This window comes from Ziziphus jujuba, chromosome 10 (genome assembly GCF_031755915.1).
Source record: "Ziziphus jujuba cultivar Dongzao chromosome 10, ASM3175591v1".
In the NCBI taxonomy this organism is placed as follows: domain Eukaryota; kingdom Viridiplantae; phylum Streptophyta; class Magnoliopsida; order Rosales; family Rhamnaceae; genus Ziziphus; species Ziziphus jujuba.
In genome coordinates, this window is record NC_083388.1 from 11,297,991 (window position 1) to 11,317,836 (window position 19,846).

The following is a 19,846-nucleotide window of genomic DNA, read 5'->3' on the forward strand; positions in this document are numbered from 1 at the left end:
GAGTATATCTTATATATATTGGTTTGATGAACAAGTAATTTATAATTCATATGCTAAAACATAGTTCATGTTTAATTAATTATGTAAATACAATCTATTTAATAATCTTGTTCAATGTGTTGATCTAAAAGTAGTTATAACATTCAAATTATATATTCTTGTGCTATAACATAAATTAATTATCATCTTAAATTTTTAGGTTAATTGCATTTTAATATCTTCTACTTTGGTTAAATTGTAAATTGGATTATCGAGTTTTAAAATTAAAATGTTATGCATTAGCTCTTCCATTTACTATTAATTCGTATTAGTTTAATTTTCAAATTAACTACCAAAAAATTTAAAAGTTGAAAAAAATGATTAGTTTTCTAATTAATCAATATTTTTCTTCATCTTATATGTAAATTGAAAAAACTAGTCAATTTTTTTAATATTTAAATTTTTTTGGTTAGTCAATTTTGATCCATATAGATTCCCTTAATTTTAAAACTCATATATATATATATATATATATAGTCAATTTTAATTTCTTCTTGGAATTATTGTGTTCACTTTATATTTATCATTCTGAACTTGATAATAATAATTGGTCCTATTATTAAAAGAAAAATTCGGTTAGTTTCAGGAAAACCTTTATACCATTGTTCCTTGCTATAGTTCACTTTGGATTAAAATTAACAGATGTAAGAAAACCCATAATAGCACATCCCTAAAATCAGTTGTAGTTAAAATTTCCCGCTGTATCACTATGTTTAATGAAGTTCTTTGTCTAAAGAAGTTCTTCAGCTTTCTTTGCCCTCTTCTTAAAAACAAAAATTAAAATAATTTATATTGTAAATAGGTTTCTATGTCTAACAGTCTCAATCATATTTAGTGGCAGAGTTGGTGGTCATCGTTGGTATATTATAATTTTACGATAAAGTTTTCCCTTATGGTAAATCTCATCAGCAAGTCAGAAGTCTCTGTGCTTTTAATGCATTTTCAAAGAACTACTGCAATTACATTGTTATGTATAGGAAATCCAAAATCTGACATATTAGTGCCATGCTATTAACTGTAACTACAAGATGTATAGATATAGCACAATGATAAAACAAACACCTTCACTTCAGAATTTGATGATTTGTTTCGGTTGGCTTCCTTGCTTCCCAAGTGCTTTGTCAAGTGCAATGTGGAAATCGTCAAAAGGAGTCACCTCCATCCTGCAAATTGGTAAAATCTATATTAACATTTATAATTCATGCAACAAAATATAAAATATAAATATTCGCTTGTTTATACATTTATACTGAATGCGGTTGCCTGTCAGGACATAAATAGAGATGAAAGAATTCAAAAGGAGCAACTATGTTGTCAACAAAAGAGAGCATACTCATATTTTAGTTTCCCTTCCCGAGCTAGGTCCAAGAGGTAATCTATCATACCTCTACATTCTTTTGCCTTATCTGCACTCATCCATTTCTGCAACCAGAATCCCCTCAGAGAAAGGTTCTGAAAAGCAGATAAATAATTAATGACGCAAACATGACATGACATCGCAAACTGGTATAAAATCGGTGAAACAATTTTGTCTCTAGCATTATAGACTTTTTTTTTTTTTTTTTGGGGGGGGGGGATATATTTTCCAGAATTATAGACTGATGAGCATATTTAACAATGGTCATTAGAAAACATGATAACATATTACTTATCAAAATAATCTCCACTTCTGCCACGGAATGTACAGTCAACCTGGATGGGATTTTAAAATGCTCAACAAATTCTTTTAACAATATTTCTATCCTTCTTTTTTTCACCTTTGTCTATTGCTATGGAGACTTATCTTTAACGATATCTTTCTTTATTATCTATTGGAAACTTCAACTGTTATTACTCATCTATGCTCATTAAGTGAGGTCTTCTTTTCAGTTAAATAAACCATCTCATTTTATGGTATTTATATCTCACCCTTGTTTTGGCTAAATTCAAGTAAGGTTTCCCTATGTTGGCTATTTTCTAATGTAACATCTCCTAATGTTCTACTTGCTTATACATGCACATCATAATGTTGAAGAGTAATCTGAAACCTGCAGTTTTTCATTGATAGTTTTGTTCCAGAACTATTAAGCAGAACAGCAATAAAGGGCATGCAATAACTACCTTAAAAATGAAAGATGAAGTGGATACTGTAATAGGTTTCTTGGACATGCCACCGTAGGTTACCATTGTTCCTCCCTGCCTGAGATCAAAGCAAATTATTTTTATTTGTTTGGGGACATTGATTTTAGTCTTTAGAACCAAAATAAATAAATAAATAAATAACAAGAAGACAAATAGCATGGTGTCCTTAAAAAAACAATGTAATACATCCCCACCTCAAAAATTTGAGAACCAAAGAAGCAGCATTGCCACCAACACAGTTAAATCCAAGTGCAGGTTCTGGTAGACCAGCCTTTCATGTCAACAAGATGTACAGAATTAGAAAAACACGAAAGAAAAAAACACAATGCATATTCATATGCTAAGGACCTCCATATATCAGAAACCATAAAAGTACAAGTAACTGAAAATGATACCAGCCTTTTTTGCCAACAAGATGTACGTAGCAAAAATTTAGTAAAACATGAACAAATAAATTTAAAAAAAAAAAAAAAAAAAAGTAGCAGCAGGACATCCGTATATCAGAAACCATGAGTACAAGTAAATGAAAATGATACCAGAAGACTTTTGACGTTTTTCACTTCCAATTCACTCTCTGTAAAAACTTCATCTGCACCAAGTTTTCTAAGCTTTTGTTTTACCTCTTCTGACCCAGTCCTGTTAGAAGACAATTCAAATGAAAGTTAGAATCCTTTTCTTTGGAAAATTTCCTCAGAAAAAATGGGGATTTTCCATGTCATAATTGATTTGCATAAATAGCAGACTGCAAATATAAAAAGTAGACAAGCTCAAGAACAAAAGCTAAACTTTCCAGTTAGCACCTGTCCCTTATAATATTGACACTACGGATGCCACGAGATCGTGCAATCTGAATGATGCACTGCCCCACAATGCTTGTGGCCCCATTCTGAACAATAGCATCTCCTAATCAAACTCAAACTTATCAGAGATTAATAGCTAAAGAAAAGAAACATATGAAATACAGATACGGCAGTACCTGAGTTTAATGTTACAAAATCTTCAAGCATTCTTAAAGCAGTCAAAGGATTTACAGTTATAGTGGCAGCATATTCCATAGGTGATTCCTTATTGACCTTGTACCAGACACTCTGATCTTTAACAATATAAGTCTGCCATGTACCTAAGCAAAAAGAAATATATTATTACCCAGTAAAGTTAGGCAGAGCACACAGGCATTGAGTGCCATGAGTTAAGATTTTCTTCCTGCCAAATGCCAACAGCACTCTTTCAAAAACAGAAATGAAAGAGCAACAAAATTCAAAGATGTCTATTGCCTTGGTTTGGTGTTATCAGAAATGCATCATGATGAAAATCAATAATGTAAATATGGGGAGAACAAAATATATATACCAAACGATGGCGGCGATGGAATAACCCTATCACCAGGTAAGAGACCCTTAACAGCAGAGCCAACGGAGTGTACTTCTCCTACACCTTCATATCCTCCAACTGCTGGCACTTGTGGCCTCACAGGATACACCCCTATCACGATTCAAGTTCAAAAACCCGTCAACATCAACTATAGCTAATTTCCAAAAACATATATTTCTACCGAAATATATATATATATATATATATATATATATATATATATATATATATATATATATATATATATATATATATATATATATATATATATATATATATATATATATATATATTTTTAAGGCCCATGAATAAATAAAATAATAAAAAAAATCAAATTAATATGCATTCCTTTAAGATGGCTGCTGAGATGTTGCATATTTTGAACTTCAACCTATAAAGACTTAAATTCCACTAGCCCAAGCTTAACACAACAACATATCTCAATTATTTTTTCTCCAACAAATAACTCGAACCATCTATTGGAATCTTTTTTTTCTTTTTTTCTTTTTTTCTTTTTTTTTCAATTGATTCCTCATGTTCCTAGACAAACCAATGGTAATCTAAATTATCCAATTAATTATTTGAAAAAGAAAAAAAGGAAAAATCAAATTAAAACAAAATTAAGGGGGAAATAGAAAACCTTCAATGCGATTGATATCAGAGGGGTTGATTGGAGAGGCGAGCATTCTAACACATACATCGTTCTCTTTCACTTCCACTGGCAGTAATTCTACGACTCTTCCAGCAAAGAATAATGACCAAAATGGTTAGGGGGTTTTAGTTTTTCTAAGTCTCTGAGAAGCTGAGTAGGTAAAAGAGCAAGTGAGGCAGACCTGGTAACGCTATCGGGAGGTCCATGCTGTTCATACACAACGGCCTTGGACGGCGGCGACATGGTGGCCGAGAACGAGCGTACTCTTAGGGTTTGGAATCGATGGAGGTGGACGAAGGATTCCGATGTTGAACCATTTTTGAGAGCTTTCCAAGCCCCTGATCGCACCACCGACGCCATTACTTTCTCTGTCCAGCTCTCACGGAACTACCTGCTAGAATATTTCCGAACTTTCACGCCGTTGCGCTATAAGACGTCGTCGTTTATTGGTGTGCACATATCCGCCCAAAGCAATAATAACAATAATAATAATAAAAGAAGAGATAAAACTTTATTTTAGTATAAATAAAACCCTTGGAAATTTCAACTTTAAAAAATTAAAAATATTTAAAAGTATTAAAAAAGTTTAAACTTAATATTAAAAAAAATTATAAATCTACAGCATAGATTTACAAATTACAAAAAAAACGATTTATTATTCATAATAAAAGTAAAATGAATAAACTCTACCATCTCATCATCCTCATCCAGTGTATGCATTTGTTTTTCTTTTCTTTTATTATTTTCGTAAGTTTTCCTTATCTTTCTAACTCTTTATTATTTGAACTCTACATAGTATCATTTTCTTGAACACATGAAGTATTGTTTGAGATTGCAGAAACTAGCAGTGAATGAAATATCATTTATTGTAATATTGGAAAGATATTAAAGAGCACTTATTGTACTTCTATAAATAATAGGATCAAGAAAGGGATCACCATCATATTGAGAAAGCCTTTTGCTTGAACACATGGGAGTTGATGCAGCTTTTGCACTATCCATCTTAGTTTTTGTTAAGGAAATTTGAGATATATTTAGCTTGGCTTAGAACAAACGTTGAATCCTTTCTCACCACTTCAACTCCCAAGAATAATGCATGTCCTCTAAATCCTTTAGAGAGAAAATTACACAGTTGCTCGGCGATAAGCAAAATATCATCTATATAGGCCAACAATATGATATAAGCAGCTTCTAGCTTCAAAATGAATAAAGAAGCATCTGATTGAGAGTTTGTAAAGTCGAAACTAGGGAGTATACTGTTAAGCTTGTCAAACCAAGTCATAAGAGCTTGTTTCAACCCATACAAAGCTTTAGAAAGCTTGCAAACATTTACATGATGAGTAGTAGCCCGTAGATGAACAAATCCTTATGGTTGAACCATATAAACTAGTTTATTTAAATCACCATTTAGAAAACATTTTTGAATTCAAATTGTCTAACTGGCCAATTATTAGAGAATGCCAAGGTTAAAACAATGTTAATCGTTGTAGCTTTGATCAGCATCCTAAATGTTTCAATGTAATCAATTGCTTGAGTTTAATGGAAAACCTTTGGCTACAAGCCTTGTGATGGGATCCACCCAGGAGTCTCTCCAAGATTTTTGGAATGGCCCTATCCAAGAAAAACCTCATTGAAAATTATATAGAGAATTGGCAGAACCTCTCCAAGAATAGCTAAATGGGCTTGAATATTTGAATTTATAGAGCATTTAATGACTATAGAAGGATGCACACTTTAGATATGTAATTGTTACATGGTTTAAAGATTGAAAAAGAAATTCACTGTAAATAATAACTATATTTCAAATCTCAACTCAATTATTTTTAAATATCTATATAAATTTCAATCCACTGATCTTAAATAATAATAAAATGAAAGCAACAGTTTTTGCTTCAGGTTCCATAATCGAACCACTAATTTGGTGATGTACAGTAACTATATATATGTATATTTATTTACATTATAACAATCTCCACATTAATTCTCAAAACAAATAAAATAGACTTTTATTAAATGTATTCAAATTCTATACGAGAGGGAATCTTTACTTTCAGATGTTGCATGGCATGACCTCCCCCCTTTTCTTTACCGTCAGTATCAACAGAGATTTGCTCAAGCGAAACTACATTCTCAATTAAGTAGAAGATAATTTCAATATCAATCGTACGTCCTAAATAGTTTAATATAGACAGTTTCTTGAGGTAATTGTGAGGGCATTTTGTAGGTTTCAAAAGCTCCAAGTCCAATTCCTCATTTTCCTTATAGGAAAATAACTGCACCAAGAAAAATATATCTTCGTAAGAACCACCAATAACCCCTCACATGTCTACATATAACGAAAACACATAGAGAAAAAAGAATAAATCTTCAAACACCTAAAGACCTTGGCGGGTAATCAATTTTCGAAATGCTATATCTATACGCACAAATTTTGCTTCTTTTGGAATAACCTAGTGGCAAAGCCTATTATTTCCTTAAAAATGATTCAAGTTCAAATCCAAATCCATATTACCAATGTCAATAGAATTTGTACGTAAATTAAGAAAACTTTCCATACCTGCAATGTAAGTCTATGTAGATAAGGAAACGCCTTCATGAAAGGAACTAATCGAAGAAGACTAAATTTGTCATGCAAATTAAGTACCAATGTCAACCATTTGAGATTTGTTGATATAGGATACACACCATTCTCTTCATAGGGCTGAATTTTATTATTTTTTCGGGAAAAAAAAAGTGAGTTAATTAAAATTAGTAGCTTCTAACATGAAAAGTCATTTTTTGAGAAAAACATCATAAAAATAAATTTCATATACTAACCTTTTTAGTCAAATCCGAGAAACTTTAGCGTGGAGAGACAAAACGAAAACTTGTTTTTCGAAACATAACGATAGCCAATGTGGGATGAATAAATAAACAGTCTAAGAAGCATAGGCACATTCCTAATAAGCAATCTTAAGTCACGGTCCTCTTCATAACAACAACAATAAAAGGAAACAAGGTTTTCAGCATCACATATTTCAATGCTCCTAATCTTGAAACAATATGCTATCACCAAATATTTCAGTGCAAGTGATGGTCGAACAACTCTTAAATTGACCAATGTTAATGAACCATGAACAAGTAATTCTTCAAGACTAAAACATTTAGACAACACGTACTCTATAACTTCTCCACAAACATTTACATTTATCAAATGAAGCACCTTCAACGACTTAAACCCAACGAAGCATTTTGGACTGAACAGTTTCTGGTGAAGAACATAGCTGGCTTCAATTTTTGGAACTCGAGGGGTAGTAAACAAACACAAATGAAGAGCTTGAACCCTCTTTTTCATGGCGAACCTAATCCAATTATTAATGCAAGAAAAAGATGATTTAGATGTCGCTTTGAGATTAAAAACAACACTAAACAGATTTATGTCACACTTATGCTGCTTAATTACAGTATCCACCCACTCCATGAACAGACAGATATGATTCTTCTGACTGTCCCACTTGGAACTTCGTTCGTAATAGAAGTTGAGGGTATTAGTATAAGTCCAGAGGCGATACCATTGCCGGGAAAGGATACTTGTTGCTGCTGCATCCTTTAACGGCAAGTGAGAAACTTATAACGTTTTAAGGAATTTGAATGATTTGGACGGTTTGTAATAGTGGGCATTAAATGAAATTTATTTTGGTGCCGTTTTGGGTTTTTTGGAAAAGGAAAAGGCTTTTCTGGGGTACGAGAAAAAGGAGGGAGAAGAGAGTAGGAAATAGAATTGGTTTTTTTTTTTTTTTTTTTTTTTTTTTTTTTTTTTTTATTCTTGTTTGACCAGTGAAAAGATTTTCAAAAAGGTTTGCATTTAGAGAGTGGTAAAGCAAAGGTATACTGAAAGTTCAAGGGAAAGCTTTAGTGGTGCTGCATCCAAAAGCTTAGATTTCGTTGTATCCTGGGAGACAACCGTCAGAAAACATCTGCACCGGTGGGACGGTTTCAAGGACACTGTGGTATCACACAGGCTTCGGACTATTTTTCAACCAGCAGATTAAAACTAAGGACATGCAGGTTTTTATTTTATATTTTTATTTCCTGTATTTGATAATGATTATTGACAATTGTTATTCCACATATATACACATATATCCATGTTATTTTTCTAACAATCTTAAGACAATTTCCGCATGAATATATGTTTATGTATGTGGATTGTTCGATCTTGTTGTTGATTAGTGACTTTCGGGTGTAAAGTTTTTTGTTTTAAAAAAAAAAAAAAAAAAAAATCCTCACACCCGAGTATTAGATTTGTCATGGGAATTAGTATATTTTGTTTATTTAGTTTCTCAAAATTTGTTTCCATCAATTATTCTATCCCTTTATTGTATTTATATATATTTATATTTTTGTCCTTGGTTTGTGATGAAACCCGTGTGAAAGAAATGAGGTGGGCATGTGTATTTTTTTTTTTTAGGCTTCAAACCCAAGTGGGTTGTGTGATAGACATGTGGTATTTTTTGCTTTTACTTATTCAAATGTTTATAAGTATTTTTGTAAAATATACATGTCCATGATTTGATCTATTTGTTGTGTTGGGTTTGTGAGAAAGTTGTTTCTTATGGGTTTGAAAATTCTTGGGCAATTCCTTATCATTGTTTAAAATTAAAATTTTTTTTCCAAAATTGAATTATCCATGAATTTTAAGATTTTTGATGATTTTTGGGCAATTTTTGGCGCTAGATTAGTGAAAAAGAGGTGAAAAAATATGAACCGAGTCAGAAAACCCGTTAACCAGTAAAATGGGTCGAATTTGACCCGGTTGGAGGTTGAAGAAGGGTCAAAATGGGCAAACGGGCCAGATTTTGGGTTAATGGGTCTGAAATTGGATACTTGTTGGATCTGGCCCAGTTTAAAGGTCCAACCCAGGTTAGAATAGGCTACTGTTCAACCCAAGGCAAAAGCCCAGATAAGACCCAGCCCAAATGAACAGTGGCCCAATTAATATGGGCATGCCACATGTCACCATGATAGAGCGCACACGTGGCAGATGAACAGTGACACTGTGCACAGTGGCAAGGCTACGTGGCGACCATCGAGACGCCACGTGTCGACCTGTCACAAACGACACGTGTCATCCTCTGAGAGAGCCACGTGTCGGGTCATTGAGTTGACACGTTGCTACCTATTACAGATGCCACATGTCGATCTCTCGTGGCGCCACGTGCCGCATATAACAGCGCCATTTGTCGTCACCTTAACTATGCCATGTGTCACGTTGTGAATGAGCCACATGTTGGCCTCCGAAGACGCACGTGGATGAGCCACGTGTCAGCCTCTGGTGACGCCACGTGTTAGTGACATTGCTGTGAACAGTGTTTTGTGAACAGTACATGTAAACAGTGCACGTGAACAGTAAATTTTGTGGGTGTATACAGCAATTTTATGGGTGTATACAAAAACCCTAGAAAATCATATTGTTTGTGTTTTCGTATTGGAAATTGGTTGGAATTAGTTTGTTAAGATAGAATAACAACTAGTTGATTTCTGGTTTTTGTGATTTTACAGAAATGGCAAGTGGAGATGTGCCCGTTGCACAAGTGGCAAAACAGACTCCTGTGGTTCAAGCTCCTCTTACTGCAAGTCATGCAGAAAGACCTGAGAAGTTCGATGGAGCGAATTTCAAAAGGTGGCAACAGAAGATGTTGTTTTACCTGACTACATTGGGCCTTGCAAGGTTCCTAACTGAGGACGCACCACCTAGTAGTGAAGAGAGTGACAAAGAAACTCTGATGGCGGTGGATGTGTGGAAGAATTCCGATTATTTATGTCCTGAATGGCCTATCGGATTCCCTTGATGGAGTATACTGTAGCTCGAAATCAGTGAAAGAGCTGTGGGAAACTTTGGACCAGAAGTACAAGACTGAGAATGCCGGATCCGGAAAGTTTGTGGTAGGCAGATTTTTGGACTATATGATGGTGGATACCAAGCCACTAATGAGTCAGGTATATGAGTTGCAAGTGCTCATCAAAGAACTTCTTGCTGAAGGGATGATCATTAATGAAGCCTTTCAAGTGGCTTGTATGATTGAGAAACTACCTCCAAGCTGGAGTGACTTCAGGAATTATCTGAAGCACAAAAGAAAGGAGATGGATATGGAGGCTCTTGTTAGCAAGCTTCGCATAGAAGATGATAATAGGAGATCTGATAGGAGATCCATGAAGGCCGCTGTGAAGGCCAATGTTGTGGAGCATAGGAATAGCTCCAAGAGTCAAAAGAAGAAATCTGGAATGAGTTCCAAGTTGGGGCCTAAAGGAGGCATCTCCAAAAAGGCCAAGTTCCAAGGAAAATGCTTCAATTGTGACAAGATGGGTCACAGAGTGGCAGATTGTAGATTGCCAAAAAGAAAAAGGAACAAGGAGGCACAGATGATGGAGCACATCGCAAGAGAGGTTGATGATATTGACCTATGCGCTGTTGTCTCTGAGATGAACTTAGTGGTGGATAGATACAGGTGCAACCCGCCACGTGTGTGCAGATGGGAGCATGTTCACCTCCTTCGAACCAAAGGCAAATGGGAAGAAGTTGTTCATGGGTAACTCTGCCACATCGGAAATCCAAAGGGAGGGCAAGATTGTCCTGAAGATGACCTCTGGGAAGGATCTGACTCTAAATAGTGTATTTTATGTACCAGACATTCGAAAGAATTTGGTGTCTGGATCGCTGCTAATCAAACATGGTTTTAGATTAGTGTTTGAGTCAGACAAAGTTATCTTGTCCAAGTATGGGATGTTTGTGGGAAAGGGCTATGAAGTCAATGGTATGTTCAAATTGAATGTAATGACTGTAAAACCAAAATTTATTAATAATAAAGCTAGTACTTCTTCCGTTTACTTGCTTGAGTCTTCCATTTTGTGGCATGGTAGACTAGGTCATGTTAATTTTAATTCTCTGCGGAGGTTAATTAACTTAAATCATATTCCCACGTTGGATATTGATACCAAACATAAATGTGAAACTTGTGTAGAAGCGAAATTAACGAGGTTATCATATCAAACAATTGAAAGAAATAATGAACCTCTGGATTTAATACATAGTGATGTATGTGATTTAAAGTTTGCACCGACTAGAGATGGTAATAAATATTTTATCACCTTTATTGATGATAGCACGAAATATTGCTATGTATACTTGCTTAAGAGCAAGGATGAGGCTATAGAGAAATTTATTCTCTATAAAAAGGAAGTTGAGAATCAACTCACCCGCAAAATTAAAGTGATCAGAAATGATCATGGTGGAGAGTATGTAACTCCATTTGGAGAGTATTGTGCTCAACATGGCATAATACATGAAGTTATTCCACCATATTCGCCGCAATCGAGTGGTGTGGCTGAACGAAAAAATAGAACTTTGAAAGAAATGATGAATGCAATGCTGTTAAGTTCTGGAGTACCTCAGAACTTGTCGGGGCAAGCCATTTTGTCGGCAAACGACCTTTTAAATAAGGTGCCCTGTAAAGATCAGGTGAAAACACCGTATGAACTTTGGAAAGGAAGACAACTTACCTATAAATATTTACGAGTGTGGGGGTGTCTTGCCAAAGTTGTGGTACCTACTCCTAAAAAGGTAAAGATAAGTCCCAAGACAGTAGATTGCATCTTTATAGGATATGCACAAAATAGTAGTGCATATCGGTTTCTCATGTATAAGTCAGAGATTCCTAATATACACAAGAATATAATAATGGAATCGAAAAATGCATCATTTTTTGAACATATTTTTCCGTATAAAATTGAAGCAAGATCGAGTACGTCTAAACGAACTTATGATGCTATCAGTGATGATGATCATGATAGTGATCAAGATCAGGAGACCGAAGTTGAGACTGAGGTTGAATTAAGACGAAGTAAAAGAGTAAGAACGGAAAAATCCTACGGCCCGGATTTTTTTACTTATATGCTAGAAAGTGAACCTCAAAGCTTCCAAGAAGCTGTTAGTTCTCCTGAAGGAAATTTATGGAAAGAAGCCATAAAAAGTGAGATTGATTCCATCTTGCAAAATCATACCTGGGAACTAGTAGATCTTCCTCCAGGTTGTAAACCGTTAGGTTACAAATGGATATTTAAAAGGAAGATGAAAGCAGATGGAACACTAGATAAGTACAAGGCAAGACTTGTAATTAAAGGATATAAGCAACAAGAAGGCCTTGATTATTTTGATATTTATTCTCCGGTGACGAGAATAAATTCCATAAGGATGGTACTGGCAATTGCTACATTGCGGAATCTTGAAGTACATCAAATGGATGTGAAAACAGCCTTTCTTAATGGAGATCTCGATGAAGAGATCTGATACGAACCTAGGAACACCGGCTCCTAAACCCGTATTATATTAGCCTGGATCTAATTATGTTCAAGTTCTAATGGAATTGACCTCAACCCCTAACCCACCTGTGGTTAGAAACCTTGGTATAGTGTAGACACCACAATAGGGGATGGAAAACCTATTGATAAGTCAAGCTAAAACAACCAATTCTCTAATGGTGTTTTAGGTGTTCTCAAATAACAAAGAGATAATTAATCTCACAAGTATTTTCTTAATCAAATCCAAGTTGTATTCTTATTGAAAAATAAGCCTTTAAATAGGCTTTGAAAGAAACAAAATAAACCCTAAAAGCCCTAGGAAAAACCGGCCACACACATAAAGAAACCTAGTTGGCCGAAACTATACTTCCTTTCCTAATCTAAGTTTGATTAATCAATTCCTTTATATTAAATTATGAATTAATTAATTTACAATAAAATAAAAACCTTCCTAAATTTATTTGTCCAAAAAATAAATAAATAAAAACCCAAAAAGAAATAAAGTCAATCGTAAATTAGGTAACGAGTTGACTTTGACATCTAGGCTGAATTATGTCTTCAACCGAGCTAACTTATGTCTGCCTGATGTTTGAGCTAGCTTATGGCCTATCCGAGCTAACTGATATCTATCCAAGCTAACTTGTGTCTGGCCGAGCTAACTGATGTCTGTCTGAGCTAAGTTATGTCTGGCCGAGCTAACTGATGTCCGAGGTCTGAGATTAGATGTCCAAGGCAAGGGTGTCTGATATAAAATGTCCGATGTATGAGTATCCGATGTATCAGCTTCCACTACTTGGATACTTAAAACAAGTCTTTTATCTTCAGGTATGGACAAGCCCTTTTGAGAATGAATTACTTTCTGGATAAAGGCAACAAGATTGTCCTTAAACCTCTTAGCTTGAGCCCTAGTGATCGGTCCAGTCTTCATCTGTACCGGATCAGTACCCCAGTGAGTTGTCGGTGGTGCGAGCTCGGGCGGGTTTGCATCATTCCCCTCCTCTTGAAAAGGATTTTTCCTCAAATCGAAGTCATCACCTACAGCAAAAGGAGATAAATCAGCAACATTAAAGGTGGAGCTAACACTATACTCACCCGGTAAATCAAGTTTGTAGGCATTGTCGTTTATCCTCTCCAAAACTTGAAAAGGTCCATCGCCCCTCGGCATGAGTTTGGATTTCCTTTGTTCAGGAAACCTTTATTTCCTTAAATGCAACCACACCCAATCTCTAGGTTCAAACACCATTGATTTTTGGCCTTGATTAGCCACCTTTGCATATTGCTCGGTCCTCCTCTCAATATTTGCTCGTGTCTTTTCATTAATCTGCTTTACAAATTCAGCTTTTTGTTTTCCATCTAGATTAACACGCTCACTTAAAGGTAAAGGTGTTAAATTTAATGGAGTCAAAGGATTAAAACCATAAACGATTTTAAATGGAGTAAATTTAGTTGCTGAAATGTAAAGACCTATATATGCAAATTCAACATGTGGCAAACATTCTTCCCAAGTTCTTAAATTTCTACTAATTAATGCTCTCAACAATGCAGACAAGGTTCTATTTACTACTTCGGTTTGTCCATCAGTTTGTGGATGACAAGTAGTTGAAAATAAAAGCTTAGTACCTAATTTAGCCCACAAAGTTTTCCAAAAATAGCTTAAGAACTTAGCATCCCTATCCGAAACAATAGTTCTTGGCATTCCATGCAATCTCACAATTTCCTTGAAAAATAAATTAGCAATATTGGATGCATCATCAGTTTTGTTACATGCAATAAAATGTGTCATCTTAGAAAACCTATCTACTACAACAAAAATTGAATCCTTACCTATCCTTGACCTAGGCAACCCAAGAATAAAATCCATAGACAAATCTACCCAATGATAGGTAGGAATCGGCAAAGGCTTATACAATCCATACGGCTTCAATGTTGATTTTATTTTTCGGCACTTCAAACATCTTTCACAAATTCTCTCAACATCTCTCCTCATGTTAGGCCAATAAAAATGTTCTTACAGTAAGGATAAAGTTTTCAAAATACCAAAATGACCCATTAAACCACCCCCATGTCCTTCCCGAACCAATAATTCCCTAATACTACAATTAAGCACACAAAGTTTGTTTTCCTTAAACAAATATCCCTCAAATATGTAAAATTTATTAAATCCATGTTTCAAACAGGTTCTAAAAATTTCTCCAAAGTCACTATCATGCTCAAAAAGTTCTTTCAATTGTTCAAATCCAAGCAATCTAGCATTTAAGGTAGAAAAGAGTACATACCTTCGGGATAATGCATCGGCAACCACATTTTCTTTACCTTTTTTGTAGCAGATCACATATAGAAAGGTTTCAATAAATTCAATCCACTTGGCATGCCTTCGGTTGAGCTTTCCTTGATCCTTGATATGCTTCAAAGACTCATGATCCGTATGAATCACAAACTCCTTTGGCATGAGATAATGCTGCCACGTCTCCAAAGCCCTCACCAAAGCATACATCTCCTTATCATAAGTCGGGTAGTTTAGGGTAGCTCCATTTAATTTTTCACTAAAGTAGGCTATGGGTCTTCCTTCTTGCATTAAGACAGCTCCAATACCTACACCCGAAGCACCACACTCAATTTCAAAAGTCTTAGAAAATTTTGGCAAAACTAACAAAGGTGCATTACACAATTTTTCTTTCAACAAATTAAAAGATTTTTCTTGTACTTCCCCCCATTTAAAGCCAACATTCTTCTTGAAAACTTCATTCAATGGTGCTGCTATGGTACTAAAATCCTTGACAAATCTTCTATAAAAGCTTGCCAAGCCATGAAAACTCCTCACTTGGGTGATAGAAGTAGGAATCGGCCACTCTTGAATTGCCTTCACCTTAGCTTAGTCAACTTTGATTCCTGCAGCACTTACTACAAATCCTAGAAACACAAGTTCATTTTTACAAAATTCACATTTTTTAATGTTAGCAAACAATCTTTCCTTTCTAAAGACTTGCAAAACTTGCCTAAGTTGATCCATATGGTCATCCAAATTTCGGCTATATATTAGAATGTCATCAAAATAAACAACCATAAATTTACCAATAAATGGACGCATTACATGATTCATAAGCCTCATAAAAGTACTAGGTGCATTGGATAATCCAAAAGGCATAACCAACCATTCATACAGCCCATATTTAGTTTTGAATGCGGTTTTCCATTCATCACCTTCTTTCATCCTAATTTGATTATAACCACTCCTAAGATCAATTTTTGTAAACATGCAAGCACCATGCAACTCATCAAGCATATCATCTAATATAGGAATGGGATGCCTATATTTGATGGTAATGTTATTTATAGCCCTATAATCAACACACATTCTCCAAGAACCATCCTTTTTAGGTACCAACAAAACAGGAACAGCACATGGACTTAAACTCTCACGAATATATCCTTTATCAAGCAAATCACTTACCTGTTTTTGCATCTCCTTTGTTTCCTCGGGATTGCTCTTATAAGCTGGTCTATTTGGTATGGCAGCCCCTGGAACAAAGTCAATTTGATGTTCTATCCTTCGAATAGGTGGTAGTCCACTTGGAATTTCATTTGGGAAGACATCTCCAAATTCCTTCAAAAGAGAAATCATTGAACTTGGCAATTCAAGTTCTTCAAAGTTAGTTTGATCATTAAAATAATTTTCTTTATAAATCATGACCAGCAAAGGTTTCTTACACTCAATAACCTTATTAATATCCCCTAAACTCAATTAAAAATTGCTACTTAACCTTTCTTTTCTTTCTTTTTCTTTTTTTTCCCTTGGATTGGCGCAAACCTTCGGATTTTTCTTCCTTCTCCATGCTCTCAGGTTTGCCACTTTCTTTCCCCTCTCTTTCGGCTTTTCCTTGATCTTTCCACTCAATATGAGTCTTAGAAACCTTTTGGTCAGCAACCTCATTCCTACCTCCTTGAAAGGGTGGTGAAGTCGTTGGTGCCATACTTGCTTTTTCCTTGAGCTTTTCGGCTTCTCTCCTTTGTTGCATTTGTAATTGGTCTTTGTAAACCTCTTTAGGAGATAATGGTTCCAGCTTGACCTTCTTCCCTTTAAACTTGAAAACAATACTATTTTTTCAACCAAAATGAGTAGCATCTTTATCAAATTGCCATGGTCTACCTAATAGTATATGTCCAGCAATCATGGGTACAATATCACATAAAACTACATCCTCATATCTACCTATATTAAATTTTACTTTGGCTTGTTTGTTTACTTTCATCTCACCACTATCATTAAGCCATTGTAATCTATATGGTTCAGGATGTTTTATTGTTTTTAAGCCCAATTTATCAACGACAAGGTTACTTATTACATTAGTACAACTCTCACTATCTATAATCATGCTACAAATTTTACCTTGTATTTCGCAGCGAGTGTGGAAGATGTTTTCTCTTTGTATCTGCTCTTCATTTTTGTAGACAGCAAGTACCCTCCTTGAGACCAAATTTAGCATTTGATGTGTTTAATGGTTTGGCCTCATCATCAAGTCCTTCATCTTCTTGTTCAATTTCAGCCTCACTAGCCTCACTTTCGGATTCCACCTCTCCATTATCCCTAATTACCATTATCCTTCTATTCGGGCATTGGCTGGCTATATGTCCTCTTCCTTGGCACTTGAAACAAATAATTTCTCTTGACTTTTGAGGTTTAGGTTTAGATTTTACCTCACCTTTAATGGGCTTGGACAGATTCAGCTTTAAGTTCCCTTCTTGGCCGGTTAGTAGCTTCTTCACCAAGCTTCGGCTTCAGCTTGCTTTCATAAGTAGAATTGTTTTTCCAGCCACTTGAACTTGTCCTTCCACTGCTAGAAACTCCTCCAAACCGTGTGCTAACACCCCTTCTCTTGAATTGGTTCTTAAGCTTAATTGATACATGCAACATCTCCTCCAATTCCAAGTATTGTTGTAATTCAAGCTGGTTGGCAATGTCACGGTTTAACCCTCCAAGGAATCTTGCCATTGTTGCCTCCCTATCCTCATTCATATTCAGCCTCATCATTAACATCTCCATCTCTTTGTAATAATCCTCCATGGACCTACTTCCTTGAAACAAAGATTGAAGCCTTTGATGCAGCAATCTATGGTAATGGGATGGCACAAACCGTTTCCTCATGGCTCTTTTCATTTGATGCCATGTCGAGATTAAATCATCACCAACTCTCCTTCTGGTATTTTGCTCATTGGTCCATCATTGGAGTGCATAATATCCAAACTCCATTGCTGCCAACTTCACCTTCTTACCTTCCGAATAGTTATGGCAGTTAAAAATCATCTCCATTTTTTCTTCCCACTCCAAATAAGCTTCGGGATCACTTTTACCCATAAAAGGTGGGATGTTAACCTTGATATTTCCCAAATCATCATCTGTATCTTCCCTCCTATATCTTCCACGGCCAGCTCTATCTTGGACAGCAAAAGTTTCATCCATACCTTCCTCAAAGTCTCCACCGAATGGCTCATCAAATTCCTCTCTCGGTCTCTCGCGACCTCCTTGTCCTCGGCCTCGCCCTCCATGGAATTCTTGCCTATTTCTTGCATTCGACATTCCTTGTAAGGCTTCTAGTCTTCCCACACTTTGATTCACATGCTCAACTTGAGCACTAACCCGCTGTATTGACTCCAAAACAGCTCTCATGTCCACTTGGTCTCCACTCCCGGTAGCTCGGGCATCGCCATGGTATGCTACGGACTCCTCCTCATTGATCCTCAACGGTGGCTCTCCTCTCCTCAATCTTGATTTTGTCATGTTAGTATAATAATGCAATAGAAATAAAATAGGACCTTACAATTTCACTCCCTTACGTGTTTCACTCAAATGAGGACTCGACACTAGTGTTTGCACACTTGTTACGGCTTTTACCCTCTTTTAAGCTCACACACTCTTGCCTTTTTCCACTCAATGAATTATCTCAAAGTTCCAATTAAAACACCCACAAAACAGCAATTAGATCACTAGTATGTTTTAATTAAACTTATCAACAAAATAGTAAGCAAAAATAAACAAATACCGAATGGAATGAAAATACCTATTTTCGGTTTTTTTTAGACAAAATAAAGCAAATTAATGAGAAAACTTTGGAATTTTGAAGAACTGGACCAGATGGTAATATATTATGAGTTCAAGAATAAAATTCTAGAAAAAGAAATTCAAATACGAACAAGAATCAAAGAGAACAGAAATATAGAAAAGTTGTTGGTTGTTGTTCTTTGTAATTCAAGTTTTTGTATCAAATCCTTTAACTAATTTTAATCCCAATAATTTAGCACTCAAACTCAAATATCCAGCAGCAAAAATAACTCTCCAGAAACTCCAAATATGAAATAAATAATCAACACAGCAGCAGTTACAAGAAATTTCCAGCAACAAACTTCAACACCAATTTTCAACAAACCGATATATATATATATATATATATATATATATATATATATATATATATATATATATATATATATATATTTATATTCGGCTTTCTTCTCTTTTTTTTTTCTTTTTCTTTTTTTCCTTTTTTTCACTCACAGACCATAAACAACTGCAGTAGCAAGAATAATTACCAAAATTGCAATTCCAACTCCTAAATAAACACCAAAGCCGTGACCTCCAATTAAACACAAATGTGCAGTTTTTTTTTTTTTTTTATAAAAAAAATAGATGAATGCAAATATTTAAGACTAAAACAGCAAAGAAAAATCAATAATAACCAAAATTAAAAAGAACAATGATGAAAAACAACCAACAAAGTAGGAAACAAAAATACGATAAAACTAGGAAATCCTAATTCAACTAGGAATGAATTTTATTTTTTTTTTTTAAGATGCAGAACGTGTATGGGATGGATGCAACCTTAACCTAATGCTAAAATTGCAGAACAACACAAAAACAAATAAAGCAAATAAAGATAGATCAAACCTGAACAAAATTTAGCTCTGATACCAAATGATACGAACCTAGGACTACCTGCTCCTAAACCCATATTATATTAGCCTGGATCTAATTATGTTCAAGTTCTAATGGAATTGACCTCAACCCCTAACCAACCTGTGGTTAGAAACCTTGGTATAGTGTAGATGCCACAATAGGGGATGGAAAACCTATTGATAAGTCAAGCTAAAACAACCAATTCTCTAATGGTGTTTTAGGTGTTCTCAAAGAATAAAGAGATAATTAATCTCACAAGTATTTTCTTAATCAAATCCAAGTTGTATTCTTATTGAAAAATAAGCCTTTAAATAGGCTTTGAAAGAAACAAAATAAATCCTAAAAACCCTAGGAAAAACCGGCCACACACATAAAAA

The 19,846-nt window shown here is 35.0% G+C and overlaps 1 protein-coding gene across 2 annotated transcripts; it reads right to left on the reverse strand.

The window, feature by feature from the left end:
- Nucleotides 1-950: 950 nt before the first annotated feature.
- Nucleotides 951-4,653, reverse strand: LOC107411154 (enoyl-[acyl-carrier-protein] reductase, mitochondrial). 2 transcript variants are annotated; one of them, XM_016018687.4, is made up of 10 exons: nucleotides 4,365-4,653; nucleotides 4,172-4,269; nucleotides 3,511-3,642; nucleotides 3,137-3,280; nucleotides 2,961-3,063; nucleotides 2,697-2,796; nucleotides 2,355-2,431; nucleotides 2,140-2,218; nucleotides 1,425-1,491; nucleotides 951-1,202 (listed from the first exon to the last, which is right to left on the reverse strand). In XM_016018687.4, the coding sequence occupies exons 1-10, from the start codon at nucleotides 4,541-4,543 to the stop codon at nucleotides 1,192-1,194; spliced, it is 990 nt and encodes a 329-aa protein (XP_015874173.3). In that variant the 5' UTR covers nucleotides 4,544-4,653; the 3' UTR covers nucleotides 951-1,191. The 2 variants fall into 2 exon arrangements, with proteins under 2 accessions (XP_015874173.3, XP_015874172.3); XM_016018686.4 differs by having other exon boundaries at nucleotides 1,373-1,491; nucleotides 4,365-4,652.
- Between the last annotated feature and the right edge of the window lie 15,193 nt (nucleotides 4,654-19,846).